Source organism: Photinus pyralis, unplaced genomic scaffold (genome assembly GCF_008802855.1).
Source record: "Photinus pyralis isolate 1611_PpyrPB1 unplaced genomic scaffold, Ppyr1.3 Ppyr1.4_LG8, whole genome shotgun sequence".
NCBI classification, from domain to species: domain Eukaryota; kingdom Metazoa; phylum Arthropoda; class Insecta; order Coleoptera; family Lampyridae; genus Photinus; species Photinus pyralis.
This window is the reverse complement of record NW_022170819.1, coordinates 32,671,624-32,697,568: the sequence shown is the minus strand read 5'-3', so window position 1 is coordinate 32,697,568 and position 25,945 is coordinate 32,671,624. Positions and strand designations below refer to the sequence as shown.

The window sequence follows — 25,945 nt, the reverse complement described above, 5'->3', positions numbered from 1 at the left end:
GCGAGTTTAAAGAGAATCGCAGTTGACCGGATGTTAGGCTAATTAAAACATTAATTTGTTTCAATCGATCGACTGTTGCGTGGTATTTGTCCCTGGCCCAGAGTGTCATTTTTTTTACACCTTTATTGAATGTCTTTGTCGAATAAATCTGTTTTATCTGTAAATGATTAGCGTTGTGTTTAATCGAGTCCAAATTACGACCCAGGAGAAAGTTTCCAAGATATATTTTTCTATTCGTTCCCAGGATCACTTCAGGTGTTAACTCAAAAGTTGTTAAATAATTTAGTTTCTTTGGAATTGTAGGGGAGGTTGCTGAATTGCTCTTATTACTAAAATTAAATTCTTATCGAGATTGTTCGTAATATCAGATACCGGACGTACCTTGGAAATTTTGGAATTTATGTTACTATGCCCCTAAATCATCACAATGTTTATATAGATCATGCCCACAAATAATTCGGTTATGCGACTAAAGCAATACCAGAAGAAAGAAAAATTTACGTTTCAAGCGTGTCTAATAGCTTTATCTGGTTCTATAGTGTTGTATGGGTTGAGTGGAAGAACAGAATTGGAGGCGGTCGCCTCCACTAACTGAACTTCGCCCATTAAGTTGCATTACTTTAATTTTGAAATATGCCATTTAGTTTTTTTTTACTGTGATTGTGTGTATGTAACTTAATAAAAGACATTTTTATATTTTGGTTGTAAAGGAGGCGGACAGTGGTAGAAACTCGATTGCAGAGCAAAGCTAGTAAAATGTGCAGGATTGTTGGGCACTGTTCATGAAGTTTGAATCTTACAGTACTGAAAGGTAGCATCTTTTCATTTAGCATTGATTAATTGCACTGGATACATACTAATTTGCACGAAACCTATATAATTCACGTAACTTGCTTATGGTCTAATTGCCTCGAGATGAATGCATTTTTCATGAAGGGTATATAGCCACTGGGGGTATAATTGAAGGACATTACTTAATTGAATTGCGTTGCGCTCATATTCATTACTTTTTGGTACCTAAAATGTAACCTTTGCGAAATTATGTTTCCGACCAACGTTAATTATTATTAATTAAAATTAAGCCGTGCGAAATTATGCGTCCGGCTAATGGCAATTATTTGTAATTGGAAATAAATATATAAATTATGTTAAATTTTGCTTGCCTATTTTGTTTTTTTATATTTTAATGTTATCATTTCATGAATATACTCGTACATGGAAGTGTTTCACAGACATTTCTGCTGGTTTAAGGTAGTTGTAAAAAGCTTACTGCAGCTGCCAGTGAGGCCAGAAGTAAACCTTAAATTTTGGTTCTGTAAACCACAGGCCATTATTTCAGCCGAGTTCGCGTTTTCGTAGCCAATTAGTCCTGAGTACTGTCACATATCCATGCGTTGGTAGTAGACCGAAAAATTGGTTTCTACTAATGCATTAACTGAACCAAGATCCTGAGTACATCTTGAACACAGTAAATCGTCGCCGTAATAGCATTATTTTCTAATAACCCTCCTATTAATTGAAGGGTTTTACTTTTATTTTGTTTCAATCGTAGTCCCCAGTTGTAATGTTCGACTCGACGTCCACGTTTTGTAACGTTACTCAATGATTTTACACGAGATAGAACATACGTAATGCTTTATCATGTACCTACGTAGAAGTTTCATTACGTTTATAGGAAATGCGAGTTCTGAATATAATTGTTATCGTGTTTTGACGTCAGCGTTAGATTTATCAATTGTTAAGGCAAAGTTAAGGGAAGATTATTACAGGGTGTGAGTACAAGTTAGGGCATATTGTAGTTTTCGTTGCGTAGTTAGCGAGGGCGGAATTTTCCACAGGCTTGGTTAGCTTTCATTGAAAATTGAATATACAGGGTGTTGATAGAATGTAGGATATCTTGTGGATTTTGTGTAACGGTTGAGGTTGTATAAAATTTCATATGTACCTCTTCATATGAATAGTAATGACAGGTATATGGTGACAGAATGGTGCGTTTAAAAAGCGTAGGTTTTGAGATAGAAGGTCGCCGTCACAATTGCGTTGGAACCGTATCGGGGTTTTGATACCCAGAGCCGATTAAGATAAGAATAGTCGGAATCCATGGAAACCTTTCCGGTTGAGACGAGCCGTCAATTTTCATTTGTTCCATTGTTCAACGGGGCAACTGTAGGAAAGAGCAATGTGGGAGACGAGCAACGGTCGCCTTAGAGCTCAGGTTTTCCGATGATTTCGAAATAACCAAAATTATTTTAGAAAAAGTTAAAGTTAGCGGAGACGCAGGGGCAGTAATGCGAAATTTCAACTTCCAGGAAGTTAAAAGTGTGGTTGTATTAATAAAAGACCAAGTTTCAAGCGGGTCGGTATAAATTTTTTGTGTGGGTAAAATGAAGAACGGAGTGTCTAAATAAAATCCGGGTGAGCGACGGAGAAACAAAGCTCAGCAAGTTGGTCAGTTTGCAATATCCTATTCGTAACGTGTATTTTTCGTACGAGCGGCATATGAGCTGCCTTCAACCGCATACTACGTCAGTTTTTTTAACAATCATACCAACTGGAAAACATTTTAGTTCATAATTACACAACTTACAAATATGAAGCACGAACGGGGTGTCGTTTACATGGCAGATGTAACCAAAATTTGCGAATGAGCTAGTGTAGGACAGTTTTTGGTTTTGTGATATGGAACTTTCTACACGTATAGAAAGAGAAACACATGACCGTGCATTCTAATGACATCTGTCATTTTTATTAGAAATGGGACGCGGAGAACGAAAACAATAATATTTTCATGGAAACTACGAGACGTAAGCTTGCTATTTTTGAGGTCTAAATCAAATTCCGAATTTTCAGAAGCTATATAATGATTGGCGTCTGTAATATGGAATAAAGTTTTGTATTATACTCGATCGTAAAAGGAAAGCGTATAATAAATAACTAGTAACAATTCGCAGGAAGGTTATTTCAAAATTCAGTTACCATGTTTGTGATCGGCTTGTGCGATGGGTCAGGGGTTTTGATTGTTTTGTGGAGGCGTAGTATATCTTATTTTGCATAAATGCCAAATGTAATGTTTATTCATGACTCCTCAATGTTTATGTTAATTGAATACTGTTATGGGACGGATCTCAAAACCCCACATACTTTAAATATAATGAGAGGTTATGTCTGATCTATTTAACCTTAAGATACCCCTATATTATAATGAGACAGGTCATGCCCTAGTCTTAGTAATTAAGTTGATTTCGGTGAAAGATAGTGGTACAATATTTAAAATATGGGTGTAAAGTCACAATGAAGGGAGAAATAAAATTCTCCGACGTGTAGTACGGGTTGAACACTATTATAATGTGATTGTAAGATGCAAATTAGAAAAAAAAGCAAGAGAGAAAGTTTCTGGAAGGGGAAGCTATTTCTTTCTTCTTCCTTCACGCAATCAATGAAGTCGCTAGAGCTACTCTCGTGGTGGTGATAGGACAAGTGACGATCGCGTGCTATAGATTTCCGTTAGATTTGGCGGGAGTTTTGATTTTTGGTTTTGACTTGTGCAGTCGCTTGTCGGGTGTACCTGGGTTATGACAATACCAACATTTTTTTTTAATCTTAAATGTCAGTAATGAGTTGGTCGAGTCGATTCAATTTGGAACGTGTTGTGATTGTAGACGCCTTCTCCTTAAGAATTTATAATTTAAATGTATTTCATTGATTAATTCCTTTGTTACATTCCTTCTCAGTTTTACACAGGGAGGGTGAAAATGAAGTGAAACGTCAACGAGGAACCGAAAATATCTTCAGAATAGAAGCCCTTTTTGGTTCGTCATCTCTGTGGAATTTTGAAACGATGGCCTTCTACTATAATAGAAAATTAAATATCGGCAGAATTAAAACTTGTCGATCAAAATCAATTGACGATGCCGATTAAATCCCATTGATTAAATAATGCGTTTTACTCAATTGACGAATTCATCAGCAGATATAAACGTTAAGTTAATTTGTTAGCGTTTCGTTACTAATACGCAATAATTATGGCTTGTTAATCGATCAATTCGTTTATTTTTAACAGCTCATATTTGGCATTGAAGCTGTACAATATTTGATAATAATAATAAAGTGTTGCGACTTAAAATTCCATGGTAAATTATGAAGCTCCGGCCTTTTATACTGCCACTTCATAATTCAATGAGCCCGTTGCGTTTTCTGTTGGATACAATGTAAAATAATTAAAGTATTAAGTACATTTAATCTGCAACATGTAAAACGAGCAGCAGGAAATTGGAAACTAAATATGCCCGCCTGCATATTTTCATAGGGTTTGCAGTGGTCCTTAACCAGCAGTCGTACAACCTTCATTTATTCTCATCCGCAAAAGCGCGCGGTAATTGGTAATTTTTCAAGCTGATTACGATCGCCAAGATTAGTAATAAAGATCATAAATCCTTGGAGGGAATATGGCCGCGCGCGGATGAAAATAAGTTTTAAGCCTCCGCCGGAAACTACTTTATCGCTAATGCCTCTTCGGAACGTGTTTCGAGATTATTGACATCTGTCATCGCCACTTTACCTCTCTCTTCTTATCTTAAATTTCGTTATTGTGCAAATAAACGTATTTGGCGGGGTGGGGCGTCACCTGAGAAATAATCGAATTGGCCCCATAACGAGTTCTGGCAACTGAATCTGAAGATATTTACTAAAAAGAATGGGATTTTCGAAGTTACTCGGGCCCTTATTGAAGGTGACATGTTCGCAATAACAGAGGATAAAGTCTGATTTGAAGTAAGCCACGTGTAACTGAGTTCGCGCCGCGATTCCGACGGCATTAGCTTCGCTGAAAAGGGACTTTCCTTTTTATTGAAACTGATGATTACTGCCTGTAAGATATTTATTTACATTCACTTCATATATTAAGGCTTTACCCGATCATTAGTCTTGTCGGAATTGAATTTCGAGCTTTTGTCGAACCCAATTTCGAAAATGATATACTATCTTACCTGTACACGCGCTTCCGTTAAATTAATTTTCATCGCTAAGTCTTCTCTGGTAAATACGTCCGGGTAATGGGTTTGAGCAAATGCGTTTTCCAATTCCTCCAACTGTAACAAATAGTACACTCGGTATGGGCCCATCCTGTATGTGTTCCACTCACCTGTTGTAGTGTAAACGTTGTCCTATTCCTTCTTTGTTTTCTCCTAACGAAGGTGTCATCGTGAATTGCCGGATGGTAGGAGTAACTAGTATCTGCAAATAAAAAACATTCTACAGACAATGCGTTTAAAAACTCAAGATTAGTTACTTAACATTATTTATTGGCGGAAAAAGGTTAGGTTTGCGTTACGGCAGATGCAAAGTTGTGATACGTTGGTTGTTCTGGAAAAAATCGTGGGCGAACTTGGGTCAACCACCTGTGAATTACTGCCGGGTGGATTTTGTTTTGTGCGAAATTGGCATTGAATGGCGAGTAAAGATAAGTGTACGACCTGTAAAATACCGTGGGATATTTCGCGCCTGGAAGTGAGACAGGGTTAAGTATTAAACTACCTCTAACTTAGCGCAAAGAGCGTGCGATATTTACGTAGAAATTGCGTACGACCACGGTAGCGAAGTTTAAGGACCTGTAAACAAACAGTTTCGGTGGCTTTCATAATCGGGGGATAACTTGCGAATTAGAAAATATTACGATAAATACGAACAATGTGACTTATTGAGTTTCATCTTGTAATCCGTCGCGCGTTTGAAGCGGATGATTTTGCGCAAATAATTTTTTTTTCCGAAATGGTCACAGCAGCAAGTTAAGCAAAGTTGTGTGTTTTCCGTCTACGTAAAAAAAAGTTTGTCGAGTGAGCAGTGTAGTTAAGGTTCCCTGATTATTAAAAGTTAAAAGTTTCTAGCGTCCGAGCAGCCACCTAAAATTTTTTAATTTTATTCTTCAACCCAGTTTTGTTTGTCATCTAATTCTAGCGTGAATTTCGCAAACCTTGTGCAACCAGTTGGGTTATGAAGCAAAAAAATGTAAGTAATTTTAAACTTCTTATTTTATTTGACCACCGTCTGTGTGCGGAGTAATATGTCCAAACAAGCTTTGTAAGCTTTCCTTTCTTTCGGGTATTTTGTTTTATTTTGTTTCATTGTGTTTCGGGATAAATTTTTGTCATTGTCAATCAATGAATTGTGTGTTTATTCGTATCCATAGTTTTGATCTCAGATTTTTTCATTCGTGCCCAAAATTTATTTCAGGTGTTAACCAAAAGTTGTGTAATACATTTTTTGGAATTTTCGTAATTTTGCAAATATTTTGAACTATTTACATTTTAAGTGACTTGAAGCAGAAGTGCGACGATTTCAATTTTTCAAGTAGAGAGAGAATTAGGTCCACTCTCTTGGAAAGGATGGTTTAATAGTACTTTGTGTACCAAGGCGGGAAAGTGGTTGTTTTCCGGGGCGAAGGAAGATATGGCCAGGCGAGGCGCAGCCGAGGCTGGCCACTTCCTGAGGCCCGGAAAACAACTTTCGTGCCGTGGTGCACACAATATTTTTTATCCTATACACTTACATTTAAAATTAATCCCTCAACAACGTCCGACCGCAAGCGCTTGAATTTGGATTTGCTTTAACGCGTCAACGTGCACGCGTTTGTTTTGTTTATTTCCACGTTTCCTGCTGACTACGCGAAAAAAATTTTACGAAACGGTGCAATCTAAGTGGGTCCACGAGTATATTTTTTACTCGTAGATTTACCCCTTTCCCTTATAATACAGTTCAACGCAAATTCAAATTCTAGCGCGCTTGCGATTGCACAGTGCGGAGTCACCGAAGGGAGTCACGGTGCAACAGAGCAGAGGTGCAAGTGGAGAATACCGATCATGTGCGAACTGAGTTGACATTTCCGGCATTTCACTGGCGCGTGATTATTTCCTTAGAAAATAACGGGATTTAAGGGGTTGTAATTAATACCAGGCGCATTTGAAATTATTACTGGTCTTGTGTATTAACAAATGTGTTTTAAAATTGAATGTGTGTTTTCAGGGACAAAATCACACCGGTTACATTTTAAATCCTTCGCAGTATCCATGTCTTGTCAAATGTTAGATGCTTTTAAGACTGGATTTATGCTTGGCGACGAAAGCGCAATGGGCACACTTTAAATCCTTGATGATCTTGTATTTTAAAAAAATGTGTTTAATAAATAGATTTATTCATTCCTTACAGTCACACTGGACACATTTTAACTTCGGAGTAGTCTCGTATGTTAAAATGCTACTTATTGCGGATAAGCGGTGTTCTACTTACAGTGCAAAGTACGTCTTGGTGTTAAATGTATTGACACAGATGCTCGTTATTGAAAGTAAATGGGAGATTATGACTTCAGTTTGAAACGTTTGAATTGGTCACGTGATATTGGGAAAGTATTCAAATTCACGAAACATTGATAGGTATAGGTTCGCGGTAATTAAATAAATTCTTGAATTCAGTAAAATAAAGTGAACATAGGGTAAATTTAATTATTAAATCAGTGTTGACGATTTTATGTTTCTTATTTAATTAAAAAGAAATAACTTCTTTGACATTTTATTACAACCGCGCCATCTAGCTTACATAAGGCGTATTTTTTTCTCGCCTAGCAGACAAAATTGAATTTTCTCGCTCCATGCGTGCAATTGTCTTCTTTCGCGTCCTCACACAGGCGAGAAAATGTAAGTTTCTCCTTGTATAGGATAAAAACAATTTTGTGTGACGAATTAACCTTCGGCTCAATTTGCAAGATACTAACATTAATTTGTAGATATCCTACGAAAATAAAATCAAAATTACTAGTAAGATTGTCGGAATTTTTTTAAATTTTATATGTGGTAGTGGTAGTGATTCCTGGATACAGTCGTGACTTTGTGAATGCGTGTAAAAGCTGAAAGCGCCAGGAAGTTGGTGGACGTGACGCAATGACGGGGATTTTGCAGTCATGGTTATCAAGCATGCTCAGTACCGTGCTTTTTGCTGAATTTGTGGAAACTTGGCCCACGCCGGAGTTAAATCTAATTGGCTATTGGATCATAATTATAATTAAAGAGAAATTATAACAGTACCAAATATGAAAATTATGAATGTACTGTAACGTAACGCATCTGCTTTTATTTATTTTTTATCTATTTATTTATTTATTTATGCCTTTATTTTTGATTGGGCGGGGTTTTAGTCAAGGCTCCTCTACCAACCCAACCCACTATGCATTTACAAATATCCATGCCCGCACCCGGATTCGCACCAGGGACTCCTTGTATCGCAGTCCAGCTTCAACTGAACTGCGCCACGCGGGCCTTATCTCCGGTGACTAATAGACTTAAAGGCTCCTCGATAACGTTCTAGAAGGATCGCAACAGTCTGTTTTCTTTTTAACTTGTGAAGGAGTGTACCTTCGAAAGAGTAACTTGAGCTAAGGCGTAATTGGCTCAATTGTTTTATCTTTAATAGTTCAGTTAAGAACTCTCTGTATAGTAGTGCGCCAACAAGATAATTCTTTCGAAATGAGTTTATGAACCAACCTCAAACATGTTTCTTAGCTTGTAACGATTTATTTTCTCGATTACAAAGCATTACTATTGCTGACGGTTTATTTACTTTCCTCTTTCTGTCGAGAACCGTATCGAGTTACACTTTCTTATACACAAACAGCTGAGAGCGTAAGTTAGAATGCATTGAATTTTAATTGCCATCATGCATATTTATTTACCTCTGGAGATTGGATTCATTAAATTGGGGATTCCACAGTAATTAGGACGGATTCACCTATAACTCCTATAGTGAGGATTTTAATTGCGTTTTATTCTTCCTTATCGTAAGTAACGCCATTTGCATCTCGTGTAGTTATAGTGTACCTTTCTATAGGTTCGGCTGATATTTGTGTACTACAATTTTCCATCGACAATTGGTATGTACCGGGTGACTCAATAAGACTGTTCCTCGGCCATATCTCGGGAACCGTTCGTCGTATGACTTAGGGGTAAAAAAAATTATTGGGTAAATCGGTCATGAAGAATCGCTGGAAAATATTTTCAAGTTCTAACAATGACCAACAGCGGGCGTAAGTGCAATCTTAAATTTTAAAATTGCATTTTCTTTAAATTTCGCATAATAAACTAAAAAAAATTGTTTCACATTTTTAAAGAGAACCAGTTTATCTATCATTTTCGTAAAAACAAAAAAGTGATTTCAAAAACAAAGATGGTGTGGGGCGTTCAATTGTTTTTGCAATAATGCTCTTTTCAACGATATCAAATTTGTTACAATCGGTCAAAAGGTTAAGAAGTTAAGGCAGGTTATTGCAAAGACAATTGAACGCCCCACGCCATCTTTGTTTTTGAAATCACTGAGTTTTTATTTTTACGAAAATGATAGATAAACTGGTTCTCTTTAAAAATATGAAAAAAGAATGTTTAGTTCATTATGCGAAATTTAAAGAAAATTCAATTTTAAAATTTAAGATCGCAGTTACGCCCTCTGGTGGTCATTTTTAGAACTTGAAAATATTTTCCAGCGATTCTTCATAACCGATTTACCCATTAATTTTTTTACCCCAAGTCATGCGACGAACGGTTCCCGAGATATGGCCGAGGAACAGTCTTATTGGGTCACCCGGTACACTTTTAGGACATCAACGAAGGAGGGTTACCTTTGATTTCTTTTAGGGTTTTAATTTTAGTTCAAGTTCGGGCTCGAATTTTTAGTTCTGGTCAGGACCAGTATAATTTCAGATACGTCACCGTACATACGATTTTTAGTTCGACAGATGAATTTGGGTAACCTTCGATTAAGCACATCATTTGCCTACGAGTGCCGAAGCGTTTGACATGTCTTCTACCTGCTGATAACGAGCGGCCATTTGCTGTGAAATGACTCAACGGGCCATAAACGAGATTATATATCAAGGATCGATCCCCAATAGAGGAACCACTTCCGTAACACTTTAGCGTAGGTATTAGTTAATTCGTAAGGTAAATACCGGAGTAGTATAGAACAACATAAGAACTTCTGCAGATGCACCTCTAAAAAGCATTATGCGAGTGACAAGCCTGTTGAGGGCCCAGAACAAGAGAGGGATAATAAATAAATATAAATAAATAAATAAATAAATAAATAAATAAATAAATAAATAAATAAATAAATAAATAAATAAATAAATAAATAAATAAATAAATAAATAAATAAATAAATAAATAAATAAATAAATAAATAAATAAATAAATAAATAAATAAATAAATAAATAAATAAATAAATAAATAAATTTATTTGTGGAAAGTTATGATCCAGTAATTAGTTTGTTAATCGATCATTGTTGATTGGGGGTTTGTTAAACTGGGGAATTTCAATTATATAGTAACGTTACTAAGGTTTGTGAGTAACGTAAGTTATAATTTTAAGTATCTATGGGGATGTATTTTGTGTGATGCGTTATCCATTTGTGGAGACCTCATTATAATTCTTTTGTTTTAGCTGGTTTTTCTATAAACCTTAATAAGAATCTATTTTACTATTTACTTGCTTAACTCTATTGTATGGTGATTTTCAAGTAGGTATATGTGAAGCAAAGTTTGGTTTACCCCAACAATTGTATTACATTGTAGGTACATATTTGTAACATTATTTTGTTTTTATCTATTTAATTCTCTGTATAAACAGCATGTGAATGTACCTCCATTCTAAATTGAAATGTTAAAGTGCTGTAAAAATTCCTACAAGCATATAGCTGAAAGTTTACACGAAAAACTTTATAAGTGTCATCCAACCGCCCCCTAACCCCACACTTTCCACCTAAACAGCTAACGCCATCCATTTGGTTAAAACGTAAATCTACCGAATGACGCAGTTGCATAATTTTATAACACGACGCATGGTTTATAAAAAATGAATTTACTTTGGGAAAGGCAAAAGATAAATTTCCTAAAAAAATTCTTTCCAGAAATGAAATTAAGGGAGAGGTAGGTACACATAGAGTAGAAGGCGCACGATGTATATTTAATGGAAACTCAAATTTATATTTAAAGCGTATACAAAATTTACTAAAAATTTATGAAGATAAAATTTAATTACGTTTCTCATTTCATCAGTAAAGCAGAGCAACCACTTTTTGCAGAAATTACAGGTTCTCCAAACTTTAATTTCGGTTAGATGTAATTACATTAGCGCAACGTTGAGGATATATTAATTAAAATCTCATGTTTAATTCAGTGAAATTGTATATTTAATCGTATAATCTGCTCTGTTTCCCGCGAATTAAAACTGTGTAAACATTGCTTATTTCGAATTTATCAAATATTTATAGTGATTATTGATTTAATATTAAAACTCGGCGCGGACGGTTTTAAATTCGCTCGCCCCCTACTTTCCCAAATTAATTACTTCGCTTTGTTAAAAAGATACCAGCGTACTCAACTTAAATTGTTTGTGTATGTATAGGTAGGTATGATCGCAAATAAGTAGCTTATTTACCTTTTCAAAAGCGTTCGTTAATTATTTAGATAGTCCACCTTCAATTTTGAAGTATTTGGTGTGGGGGGAACGGGAACCTTACACGCTTATCTCGTTTCGCAGTTTCTGTCCAACGTTTGCGTGTAACTCGGCCATTTTGCGTCAATTAAGATTTATACTTTGAATCATTGTGTTACGGGACATAATTAACTAAAGGCAACGTCGGTAATTTATGTTAACGTTTGATGTGCAAGACGTAATTAGAAAATATTTTCAGCGCACCTACACTGAGAAAATGTTTGTGTTTACTATTTAGAGTTGAAAATGTACTCACTCACACTCTTTACTTAAAGATGTACATAAGATGTTACGAATTATGTAATAATAATAATAATAATAATAATAATAATAATATATCCGTTCTAAACAACTCTGAAATACAGACATTTGCGAGACTGCAGCCATCGATAGATACAAATAATTACACGAACCAAACACTCACATCCCTTCAAAAAGAATTCGACAATGCATTGTTAGAATTCTCAAACACTGACCCAACACAAAGACCACGAATACCTAAACAAAGTCACACTACAAAATTACGCACACTTTCACAAACATTAAATGACCAAATTTTACCAAATTACATTAACAATAACACAAGCTTTCATCGACTACACTTTGTTGTGTATTGCGGTGCGGTTGCAGTTTCTAGATGTAACGGTGCAAGAATCGCAATAAACAAACAACAGCACACAACAAAAAAACGCTCACTCCCGGCCTGGGAAAAACGCCTGATAAATCGCATCGATGATATCAGACGTGACTTAGGTCGGATTACACAATACATACAAGGAACTCGTTCTTCAAAACTAACACGACAAGTACAACACATAACTACAAAACTAAACAATCACACCACACGAGAACAAAATACAAACTATAACGAACATAGAGATACACTGACACAAAAACTATCAATATGCACAAACCGTCTAAAACGCTATAGGGAAACTGCAGATAGAAAGCGCCATAACACACAATTTAAACATAACGAAAAACTATTTTACAGATCACTAACACAAAACAGCACTAATGAAAAACTCATTCCACCATCTCTACACTCACTCCAGCAATACTGGTCTGACTTATGGACCAAAGACATTAAACACAATCCACACGCCCCGTGGATTACCACAGAAACCACACGCACTGAATACATTACCCCTATGAATAACACAAACATCACTACAACAGACATCATTCAAACTATTAATCACTTACATAACTGGAAAAGTCCAGGCATTGATAACATTCACAACTTTTGGTGGAAATATTTTACCTACACTCACTCTTACCTTGCACAACAATTTACTGAACTTCTTAATTCACCAGATCGCACTCCTGCATTCTTTACACAAGGTATCACTTACATGCTCCCAAAAGACAACAATACGCAAGACCCATCTAAATATAGACCAATTACATGCCTTCCTACAATATACAAAATCCTTACATCATGCATTACAAACAAAATATACCAACACTGTACTGATAACAACATTCTATACGAAGAACAAAAAGGGTGTACCAAGTATTCCAGAGGCTGTAAAGAGCAACTCATTATAGACTCTGTTATACTTGAACAATCCAGACATAACAAACGAAACATACACACTGCATACATTGATTACAAAAAAGCATTCGATTCAGTACCACACTCTTGGTTACAACAAGTACTCTCAATATACAAAGTCAGCAACAATATTACACAATTCCTCAATTACATAATGTCATGTTGGAACACTACGTTAACGCTTACACTAAACGACACAAAACTTATTACCGACCCAATACAAATTAAAAGAGGAATTTTTCAAGGCGATTCTTTAAGTCCGCTCTGGTTTTGTCTTGCTCTTAATCCACTTTCATATTTGTTAAACACTACTAACTTTGGGTACAATATTAAACACAACCACGAAATACATCACAACATTACACACCTGTTTTACATGGACGATCTTAAATTATACTCTTCCACAAGCATAAAACTTAATCACCTTCTGCACATCACCGAAACATTCTCACGTGACATACAAATGGACTTTGGAATCGATAAATGTAAAACACAACACATCACAGCTGGAAAAAGACAACTTTTAGATTATGAGCTAGAACAGGGTAATTTAATAAATTCCATGGACGAGAATGAAACTTATAAGTATCTTGGTTTTCAGCAAAACACACACATTAAACATACGAGTATAAAACAAACACTTATCACACAATACCTACAAAGAGTACGCAGTATACTTAAAACAAAATTACACGGTAGAAATACAATCAAAGCTATTAACACTTATGCCACACCAGTGCTTACATACTCTTTTGGGATTATACGTTGGACAAATACAGATTTAGAACAAATACAGAGAAACACACGTACACTATTAACAAAACACCATATACATCACCCTCACTCCTCTACTATACGACTTTACCTTCCTCGTTCGGAAGGAGGTAGAGGACTTACAGATATAAAAATATTGCACCAAACACAAATACACAATTTGCGACAATACTTTTATAACAAAACAGATACTTCAGTCCTACACAAAACAGTAACATATGCAGACAAATCTTACACACCACTTAACCTACACGAAACTAATATACTCCCACCTCCATCCAAACTTACATACATCACAAATAACATACAGACATGGAACCAAAAGCCGTTACATGGACGATTTCCACAAGAGGTTAGTCAGGATTGTGTTGATTCTATCGCAACGCACACTTGGTTGTCTGAATGTGATATCTTCCCGGAGACTGAGGGTTTCATGTTAGCAATACAAGACCAGGTCATTAATACACGCAACTATAAAAAACACATACATAAAGACAAAACAGTGACAAACGATTCTTGTCGACTCTGTTCACAAACATCAGAAACAATCCAACATATAATATCGGCATGCACACGACTTGCACAAACTGAATACAAACATCGACACGATCAGGTAGCTAAAATCATACATCAAAAATTAGCTCTTAAACACAATCTCATAACAGATAAGACACCATATTACAAATACACGCCACAGATAATACTTGAAAACAACACACACAAATTATATTGGGACAGGACACTACTCACAGACAAAACTATCCACAATAATAGACCAGATATTACACTTATAGATAAAACACAAAAATCCATTTGTATTATAGACATTGCCATACCCAACACTAACAACTTAACTAAAACACATGCAGAAAAACACCGCAAATACACCGATATAGCTATCGAGCTTAAGACGCAATGGAGAATGAAATCTACTGTTATAGTTCCCATTATTCTTAGTGCTACCGGAGTTATACCAAAGACAATACACCACAATTTACAACTATTAGGTTTAGACAAAAACACATACAAACATTTACAAAAAGCAGTCATTATCAACACATGCCATATTGTTCGTAAATTTCTAAACATAACACAAGATACTACAGACACAAATGATCCACAACGTATACAATATACATGTAAACAACAGCACTCGCTCACAACAAGGTACACAACATACTGTAATATCTCCACCTCTAACCCAAATAAACACACAAATACAACTTACCGAACAAACAAGTACCTAAACAAATGATACAACATATACTACAATCAGAGATTCACCTATGAAGCAAGCCACATTATCACGATCCATTAGTATTCAACCCAAACGCAAAAACCTAAACAGCACTTTGGACTCACAACATGACACAACATACTGTAATAATCTCCGCCTTTAACCCAACCAACCACACAAACACAACTTCCTGAACAAACAAACGCAATAAATACAAGTAACGCAACATGCACTACAAAAACAGGCCCACCCAATAAAGTTACACGTCCTAGCACAGTTAAAAAACACATAACTCTTTCTTCTCAGAAACACACTACGTTATCACAACCTACTCGTATTCAACCCAAACGCAAAGCCAAACAAACACTTACATAATAATCAACGCTACTTAATGAAATTGCTAAACTGGTAGGATTTTTTTTAAATAGCGTTGGCTATTGTGGTCATCAATAGCTATTTTGTTAAGTATGAATTACATACTATTCCTATATTTCTTTAATGTGTGGTTTTTTTTAAAAATTTAATTACTGTTATTTATAAAATTATAAAATTTGGAACTCGACCGTCGGTCAAAATAAAATAACCCCCCTTCGGATTTGCACGATTCAAGACCGTCTTGTAGATATACCAGCCAAATTGCGATTTATTAGTTTGGTTGGCACTTAAAAGTTGTTGCGTAATGCGAAACTGGCTAGATATCGGGACATCCATTAGATTGGTTTGCAGAAAACAGATTTAAGATTGTCCGGATGCCGTTAACGGGAGATTGACCTTTTTTCACATCATTTGTTGTTGGTGGTCACGTGGTAATTTAGTTGGTTACAAGTCGTGTTTAGCTTTTTTAATTTGAGTCATCCGCTTCTGCCCGGAGGTAAGGATTATTCCCAATTTGTGTTTGATTGTTTCGATGTGAGGTTTATTTATAGCGGTTATTGTTCCGGAAGCATTCGTAATAGGAAGCCGTGAAACTGATTCAGTAGCCACCTGTGCGAAAGATTATTTTCTTATCAAAACCCATTAACTTTTAACACATCTGTGCATAACACATAAACTTTAAATATAAGGAATTATATAGAAGGAAACACACCTGCATTTTTTTTCATTTCGCAATGTCTCATCAAATTAAATAAAAGCAGTAATTGTAAAAACAGTTACGTTAACTAAAATGATTGATTGCCTCGAAATAGCAATACAACTACTAATGCAATTAACATAATTACAATCGGACTCGGACATGTTGCATTAATTAAGTAGTTTTTTTCTCTATTACTCGTTACTTGAGTGGGCAATTATCTTGGACGACCTAAAATTTTGCTATCAGTAGAGGATTTTCTTGTTTAGTCTATCACGTTAATGAATTGATGCTGCGGAAAATTGTATCACTGTGAACGAATAAAGTTTAAAATATCGAACGTCCCTGTATATCAACCTGCGTTCAATTACCACTGCGCTCATTTCGCTAATGCGCGTAAAAGTTTATCGTCTCGAGTTCTATACTACATCGCGTGCTGATAACGAAATTACATGTTACAAGATAGAATTCTGTATATATTGAATTATTTTATCATATACCGCAACCAACTTTCTATAACTTGAAGATAACAACTTCCTGCACACTCAAGCTGGTGCAAAACTCAATAAACGTAACGTAGTTGAAGTTATACATTGTTATCATGTTTTAACAAGAATATACTTGACAAGTTGCCGTAACTCTGACCCTCGGTCGCTCTTTTATTATTTGATTTCGGGTTTGAAATTGTTATAACACAATCCCGAAATGTGTTAGTGCTCAGATGGTTTTAGTATCGGTTTTTATTTACTATCACAATACTTTCTCTTCTCAAGTTAAACTTTTTATACCACTGGTTAGCTAGTATAACAATGAATTCATTATTTCCAGTGCTTATATCTTTTGTACCCGGTTAATTCCAGACTCGAGACCGAATCGATCCGGATTGTTTAAACATAGACACTGGTAATTCGTTTATACTTCGAGGATGGTTACCAAATCCTAGGTCTCGTATAATGAATGGCACCTTTGATTTTAAAGTTCCAATGCGATTACCCAAAATTAGATGATTCGATGGTAATTGTCAATATGATAATCTTTGAGAGTTAAAAATTTCCACTGTAGTCGTAATTAACGTAATAGTTTGTAAGCCATCAATTATCCTCTGTGAGTGGGGGCCACTAAAAACTTTCATTCGGAATTTGACGTGTTGGTCTTTTGGAATTTTATCAGAGTCGGGTTAGGATCTCCCTATTACCTCCTATATGGCTTCACTTGCTTTGGTCACGAGTGCCCAGTATATGTACATATGTATCCATGACCTAATTAATGTTATTCGATATGAATGAATGCTGGGGCCTTAGGGTGACGTTTAACCGTTAGCTTGAACTACGTTTGAAAATCGTATAAGCAACTCTCAAACTTCACCTTGTAATTCGGAAGGTCACTACTAGCGACTTTTGAGCTTCACCTTCACTAACTTCCCATAGACATCACACCAGAAGGTGAGCAACTATTAAACTTCAACTTGAACTACCTTTTAGGGGCAGGTCAGCGGTGGGAAACCTTTGATCGATAGACCTACTTTCCAAGACCTCTTACCTTCAAAGGGACCTTTTGAAATTTTCATTTCCAAAGTCATTCCCAGGCGCCGAACAACCTTTGAACTTCACAGTGAACTATTTTCAAGGTCACCTTCAAAGATTGATTGCATTTATCGTTACGTCAGCGTGAAACGCCACTATAACAATCAAAGTGCCTTTTTGAAATTCACCTTGATCTACAAGAAATTGGACCATTGCCGTGTGATGACCTTGAAGATGAAATACGACACCACAAAAAATGGAATGACCTTTGGTGGCAAGCAATCTTTGAACTTCACCTTGACTTGCTGTTCAAAGTTACAGGTCTCTGGAACTTTATCCCCAACTCTTCTCAAAAGTATCGTCTGATCCGGCAGTACTATCCGAGCTGCAGCCTTGACCCCTCTCGCCCCTCTTATGAATTGTTCCTCCTTTCTTCGTACTAGATGCCATACCGGATCTTTTCTTCAACTTCCATCAAGCTGACTTCTGAGAAGTGACCATAAACTGTCTTTGCGAACATGATTTTCTCCTCACATCATCTCTGTTACTCTGTAACTCGACTCTACTGATATTCTAGTAATCCCTGCTGAAACGTTGTGGTAAGAAGCCACATTAAATCTTTCGTGCCAGGCGATTCCAAGTCGTAAAACGTTTTTTTATCTGGGCCTTCAAGGACTCTTCCCCAAAGAAAGCAAATATTCCCATTCCACAATATGCATGACCTCCTGGCAGTCCGATTTCTGGGCGAAATGGAAGCTCATGAATTCGTACCTTCTTCATGACGGGCAGATGCTTGTACATTACTTTCCACGGTGTACGGATTTTTAGCGCATTTTTTAACAATTAAGAAAAAATGTCTTATTGTTTGTGCTTTGTCCGTCCGTCCGTCCTTCCGGACCCACTTCTGCCGTTTTGAACCATTTCTAAGGGAATGGTCCTAGAGTCCCGGAATTTTTTGCAATAGGCAGCGTATACCTTCAAGGTGTGCCAGATGGCCGTCAAATTTCGCTGTCTTGGGAGGGGGGGGGGAAAGAGGGGGGTCTATGAATTATTTCCTCAGATGCTGTTTCTGAAACTCAAACGTGCATACAACAACTAATTGGTCTCAGATTTTGTATACGAATGCCTTTAATGGTCCCAAGTAAAAGTTCTAAAATATAGGGGGGGGGGGGGGGGGTAAACGACGTTCTACTCTTCATGGTATTCTAATAAAAAGTCTCACCGAAATAAATTAGTTTGTACAAGTATAACTTTCCCGCGCTTCTTTCTGACTCTTTATAAAAAGAGGGCGGATGGGGTGGGGGGGGGGTGTAGAACTGGTTTTATCCTTCATGGTACTCTAACGAAAAGAATTAATTTCTACCAACCATAGTCATCCTCGTCGATCTCTTATCTCTTATATCCCAACTTTTTGAAATAAACGCTACCTTAGTTTCTAGAGGATATACCATTGGCTACAAGACAGGCAGTGTAATGTGGTTTATGCATGATGGTGCACCAGCTCACTTTAGTGTAGTTTCTCGACGGTTTTTAACAGCAACATGCGAAGATCGCTGGATTGGTCAAGGTGAACCGCACTTAAGGTCTGCTTGATTCCCGGATTATTTCCCATGGGTCTATCTAAAATCATTAGTTACACTAGGCCAGTAGAAGATGAAAACGAATGAAATCATAGCTGGAGTTAGCCATTTTGAATAATTCTTGTAGTTTAATAAGTGACACATGTTGTTGAAAAATGTTCCCCCTGTATCTTAGCAACAAAGCACTTTTTCAAAAATCATCAAAGAATTAAATAATAGATCAAACTCCCTGTATATAGTTAGGGACGATAATCTCCATGTCTCCAGAAAACCGATTTTTCATCAAGAGAACTATTGGGTCTACATGTTCAAATTAAAGTAAAATATTTGCACTGAAACAGGCCTTACTGACGACTTCCCAGTAGAATTCCTATTACAGGTCGGTATTTTTGCCCAAAGAGGACCAAAACGCAATTTTTTGAATACGGGATAGTATTTTCAGTCGCTTCCTTTGTAACCGGTAACTTTGAAACTTTGCCGGCCTGTGTGATGGCGCGTGGAGTAGAAGCTCGACTGCGGTACTAAGAGTCCCTGGTTCGAATCCGGGTTCGGTGTGGTTTGATAGAGCAGCATTGGCTGAAACCTCGCCCACTTATAACAAGAAGTAATGTGTGATTATGAGCACCTTTCTAATTACCTTTCTGTAAGATAGTAATAAAGCGACACGAGGAATGCCTCAAACGTTTCACATAGAGATTATTTATGGCAATTAATTTGTCATTACACGCAAGGCGCGTTCCCCTTTCACAACATAATCATAGTCAAACCTACTACGATTCGAAGCATTCCATTAATTCGTTAAAAAAAACATTCGATACAGGATTGGCAAATAAATTAAATCATTCAGTACAATAGCGTTTAATAATGGACTCATAAATAATTCGAGATAATTTTGCGCGAAATTATGCAGGCTTAGGTCTAATTACACGTTATTATAATGCAATCCAGCCGACAATAATGACATCATTTTCAAATCGATTAGTTTGAATGTTTATTTGATTTAGTGGAGGGTGATATAGGTACGTAACAGAGTGACAACTTACATGGATGGGTTGGCGCGAAAGGGTAGTCCAGTTGTGGTATTCTTGGTTGCGGAGTGGCACCTGGATGTAACGTCGGCGGGCAATGGTAACAGAACATGCCCCTTCCACTCCCTCCCGTTATCTGTAATATGCAAGAGAATCCTATTACAATAAATAACATAGGGATGAAACTAAAGTTAGCCTAATAGTATAATAAAATTTGATGCTAATAATGTGCGACTTTCACCAAAAGAAAGATTTACAATTGGTAAAATTGGTATCCACTACACTTAAAATTAGCACAACCTCTGCTAACCACAGTACGAGGGAAATCCATTCGTTTATATTTCAGAAAACATTTAAATATGTAAACATCTAAAGAATCCAAAAACAACCAAATGTTGTAATGAAATGCTGCTTTTGTACTGAAAGCGTAACATAACATTTATCGATGGTGGATATTGTTTGCTATAACGAAAAGAACATCTTCTCTTAAAAAATTGCATTAGCAGTTTTAGTTTTTTATTTTATAGCACATGTAAAATTGACATCTTAATAAGTTTGAATGAGTAGGCTAAGCCGCTCCTTAACAGTAAGGATAGATAAAATGAAACAGATGACTGTGCATTCTAATGGCATCTGTCATTCTTATTGCAAATGCACGATATAAAATGACGTTCAGAACATACGACAATTCTGTTTCTATGAAAACGATCGCGACGGCAGAACCTAAGCTTGCTATTTTTGACGTCTCTAAATTAAATTCAAAATTGTCAGAAGCTTTTACAATGATTTATATGGCTTCTGCTAAAAACTCGGCTCTAAAATAAAGTTTTGTATTATACACGTCGATAAAGGGAAACTAACCATCTCGTGAAAGTTTTCCCTCAATGGTTAAAATATCCCTTTATCGTCTTGTAACTATTAATTAATCACATTAATAGTAAAGGAGTCGTCTCCAATATTTTTCAAGAAACTACAAGGATTTTTCTAAAGCCTTTTGTCCATTATTGGTCTTTACAATAATTTGCGAGCCTCCGCCAAATGTCTTTTAAGTGTTTGAATGATCTCAATAGACTTTTAGTAGGCTTTAAGAGCCTGTAACTGGCCTTGTGAGAAACCTTAAGAGTCTTTCAAAGTATTTCATTTATAAATTACAAATTAACCGGCCCGTGTAGCGCAGTTCAGTTAAAGCTGAACTGTGGTGCTAAGGGTCCCTGGTTCGAATCCGGGTACGGGTATGGATATTTGTAAATGTATAGTGGGTTGGGTTGGTAGATCCGCCTTGGTTGAAACCCCGCCCACTCAAAAATAAAGTCAAAATAAAATAAATAAAAAAAAAATCCGTAAGTAGAATTACATTAGGAACTCTTAACTCTTACTTAAGAAGTAATGGTTCGAAGGCTTTCAAGAGTCTCTAAAAGTCTTCTACCTACAGGTCTTTAGAAAACTTTAAGAGCGTTTAATGGTCCTCAAAACTAAAAGTCTTCAACCGACTCCGAGAGTCTTTTAAAGGCTTTTTAATTGGGTTTTTCAGGTTTTGGAAGTACTTAAATGCCTTTGACGATCCTTAAACGCCTTAGAAGAGTTTATAATAGAAAACCCGATTTGGTGACCATCTACGATGTTATACGGGTAAGTGTAACGATAATCGATAATCATCGGGTGTGATTATTTTTTAAATTAATCGCTTACTTGATTGATCGATTATTTGATTAATCGGATATTTGATTGGACGATCATTTGATTAATCAATTGATAAGTATAATGGATTATTTAAAATTTGATTATTATGATGATGCAAACCTGTAATCGCCCAGTACTATAATTGAGGACCGTAACTGTTGGGGTTAAAGCTCCTTTTCCGAAGCGCGGGGGGGGGTGGGGTATTCCACAACCGCGGTGCTACGTTCTCGTTTCAATATAATATAGAACCATCAACCATCAATGTTTGTGGTGATCATGTTCGGGGGAACCTAAACTCCCTCAGGGACAGGAGCTTCGAGGGTTTTTCCTAAAAAATGATCACAGATACTGAGTACTGTGAATATCATGAGGGTAATATACATCACCGGGGGTCTGGGGGGTATAGAATATCCCCGAGGAATCCCCCCCCCCCCATTCCGGCAAAAGAAACACTCTTCCCTGGGAAAAGTAATGGCAAGTGTACAGGACCGCAACTGTTAGGGTGGGGATGATCACCGGGGAGCGATCAAAGCTCCTTCTCCTGGGGTGTATTCTAAACCCCCCTCACCGCCCGATGTTACGTTTGCGTTTCAAAACATATAGAACCATCAATACTTGTGTTTATCATGTTCAGGGGAGCTCCCCCGGGAAAGAAATGGTTATCCCTAAAAAATGATCACACGTGCTGAGTACTGTGAACATCTTGAGGGGAGTATACATCCCCGAGGGGAAACTTCGATGACTCTTCTTCGAGAATGGTGATGACAAGTTGGGCAACAAAGATTAATCGATTATACTCCAACGTTTTGATTATTCCTTTAAATTAGTCGATTATTTGATTAATCGATTACTTTATTAATCGGTTATTTGATTAATCCATCAATTCATTAATCAATTAATCAGTATAATCGATTAATTTAATAATTCAATAATTTTCAAAACTTGGCACCACTAAAGGCATTTAATAATGGATTCTAACCTGTAATCGTCCATTGCTAGTCAAGAACCCCGATTGGCTAGAAGAAATGAGTTCTATCGGTGGAGAGGGCGTAAGCCACAGAATGGGCGCGAATTAAAAAATCAATAAAAGGTTTTCGCCTTAAGGGAAGTAACTTTAGGCGAATTTTCCATGAATTTGATTAGAATAGATTAAAATTGAGCGGTACTTCTCGAAAGGTTATGTAACGTAAGAAATTTCACATTCTACAATTTGCGCACGCGCGCATCCGGTCGTTACAATATGCGATATGCTTGTCTATACTAGAAGCATCCGTGGTCAAAATATTGCGCAGCCTGGGCATGCGCACATTAATCGTCAAGGTTGTTCTTGGTTGAGGTGTCAGAGCTGTAAGCTACCAAATTCAAAAAGAACGAACCAAATATTTTGAAAACTGTACAAATACGTACGGACAGACGAACGGATGTTAATACAGAAATATTCTTTTAAATAAGAAACTTACCATTGCGCACACCCGATGTTTAAGATATGCGATGCGTTAGTCATTACTAATCGAATCTATGGATAAAATAAAAAAGTTGAGATTGCCCAGTTTGCGCATGCGCACATCTGATTTTTACAATATGTGATATGCTTGCTTTACTAGAAACATGTCGTTAAAATTAAAAAAAATTTCCATTGATTCGTTACCGTGCCTGTCTTTCCCAAAAAAGTTTTTTTTAAGATAGGCACGATAATTTGAATAATTAACCCAAATAATGATCGATCCATCAATACAATATAAGAAAATTGACATAGCGCATTTTACACAGGCGCAATGTAATCGTAAAGATTTTTCTTGGTTCAGGTGTCTATAAGCTACCAAATCAAGAAAGAACGACCTAAAATTCTCAAACGGGCGGACGGACGGACAGAGAAAGTGGCGATAACAGCGCCTTCCAACATGAGTTAGAAAATGAGCTAAAACGAAAAGCATCGGCAATTAGGTTGTTTGCAGTCGTGAGATAATACGTGTTAAGCCAAGAAAGAGTTCGTGTCGAGCGTGAAGTCGACCACCTGTAAGTCGGCGAGGGTGGATTTTAGTTTGTGTAAAGAATTCTGTTTAAGCCGCGGGCGTTGCAGTGAATTAGAATTCAAATGAGAAATTGCGTGTGAGTATGAGAAATTTGAACAATGCGTGAGTAATAACAACCAAAGTTTTGTCATTTTTAATAAGCCATTGACTTGACTACGTATACGTCGTGACCGTTTAATTGTCTGGGAGAAATTATTAGCGCCCGTCTGACGGCCGATAATGCAATCTTAATGTTTGTGGAGTGTAATGGTCAAGTCAAGTTTCGTCAATACTAACAACGCATAAGTTCCACTCGATACTTTCGCAATAAGCTCAAATTCTGATCCTCGGCCTTCAGCGCCCGAACACGTTTTAACCCGGCGTCAGCAAGCGCGGCACCTATGCAGTCTGATTATAGGAAACTTTTCTATTATTTTTTGGATCCATGTCCGATTAATTCCGTGAGAGAAGTTGGTAGCGTCAGTCTGGCGGGAGATAAGCAAAATTAGCGGGTTATATGTGTCAGTTTCTGATGAGTTAGATCCGTTTCGTGACGTAGCATGAGAATTGATTACTCTGGGTTTTTCACCACAGAGATTTCTGTCCAATTGCTTTTCTAAACGTGGAAGAGGACGAATTTTATTGGTTGAACGAGCTAAGATGGCTGCGGAGACCAATTAGTAACATTTTGAAGGCGTATTTGCAATATTGGAAAAGTGGGATTTGAGCCGAGAGCAATACCTGTGCCGCACGAACTAGAGCTTTCAAGTGGATGTTAATTAAATGAATCAGTCAATTGCGGAACGTTTCAGTTAAATAAAAAAGTGACTCTAGGAAATCAATTGCAAAGTAAATTTGATCCGTAGTATCTAAAATTAGGGACGCTTGCCGATATCACCCACTTTGCACTTCGTTATCCGAAAGACGCTTTAATGGTGCAGTACGCGTTTAACCATTTCCGATGGAAAACTAATTCGTCCTCTTCAAAGAAATACCAGATTTTTCCACGTAATGAGTTCCAAGAGTGATGTCCTTCAGAAAACACGTTCGCAAAACCATTCTGTAATCGAGCTGGAGGCGCAGAGAATTTCACTATCGGTAAACCTGTAAAACAATGTAGTGGCATCGTTTTTATAGTTGTGTATTAAATCCATTACCGTGAGTGTATGGGCAAAAAGGATCTAAATTGGAGTTTTTAATAGTGAAAGAGGGAACCTTAAGGAAGCGGCCAGTTCACATTTAAATTATGTGAAATTGCCTTTTACCATTGTCCGCCGCTTAAAACCATATCCTAGAGCCAATTTGCAATAAATTGGTTTGATATCGAAAATTTTAAACCATTTAGTTAATTAAAAATATTTATGAATAAGCAACCTTAAACATCACAACGGAAAGCCACATTAATTTTCAATTAACTACCGCTAAGCTCGATAATTTTTCTGTAATTAGCAGTGAGCACCGTGTACTACACAGAATATATTGCACCAAAATGGTAGCCAAATTGCGTAAGTGGTGAAAATTTCAATCGACAACCTTGACCGGACAATGACAAATTAACAGCACAAATCTGAAAATTACCAGGTCAGTTGTAAATAAATTAAATAATTGATTAAATTACGATATAACCCAAATAGTACATTATAACGGTCGGTGTAGAAATATTCGGTCCTACTGGCATTTAGTACTTTGAATAATAAAGAGGCGCCACAGCAGCTGTACACGGAACGAGATTAAGTAAAGTAACATGAGTATATTAGACGATGTATAATTACATGTATGATGACTGTCTCGCTTGTGATGTCACGTATCTACTTAATGTAGTTAACTTAATCAAAATTAATTTGCTGTTAATTTAACCAATGCGACCGACAGTGTAGGTTTTATTTAATTCAAAACTTCTCTCTACTATGCGCTCTCTATAAATTAAACGTTTTCCAAAATTGACTTAATT

The 25,945-nt window shown here is 36.6% G+C and overlaps 1 protein-coding gene across 1 annotated transcript in view; it reads right to left on the bottom strand.

Moving 5' to 3' along the window:
- Positions 1–4,573: 4,573 nt before the first annotated feature.
- The window catches only part of LOC116179547 (dorsal root ganglia homeobox protein-like), a 52,740-nt gene continuing 31,368 nt past the window's right edge, over positions 4,574–25,945 (bottom strand). Inside the window, exons 2-5 of the mRNA XM_031499343.1 lie at positions 20,318–20,438; positions 5,141–5,232; positions 4,986–5,087; positions 4,574–4,624 (exon numbers count right to left, since the gene is read on the bottom strand). Coding sequence (XP_031355203.1) covers positions 4,574–4,624; positions 4,986–5,087; positions 5,141–5,232; positions 20,318–20,414 — 342 coding nt within the window. The 5' untranslated portion in view covers positions 20,415–20,438. The remainder of the gene's footprint in view (positions 4,625–4,985; positions 5,088–5,140; positions 5,233–20,317; positions 20,439–25,945) is intronic.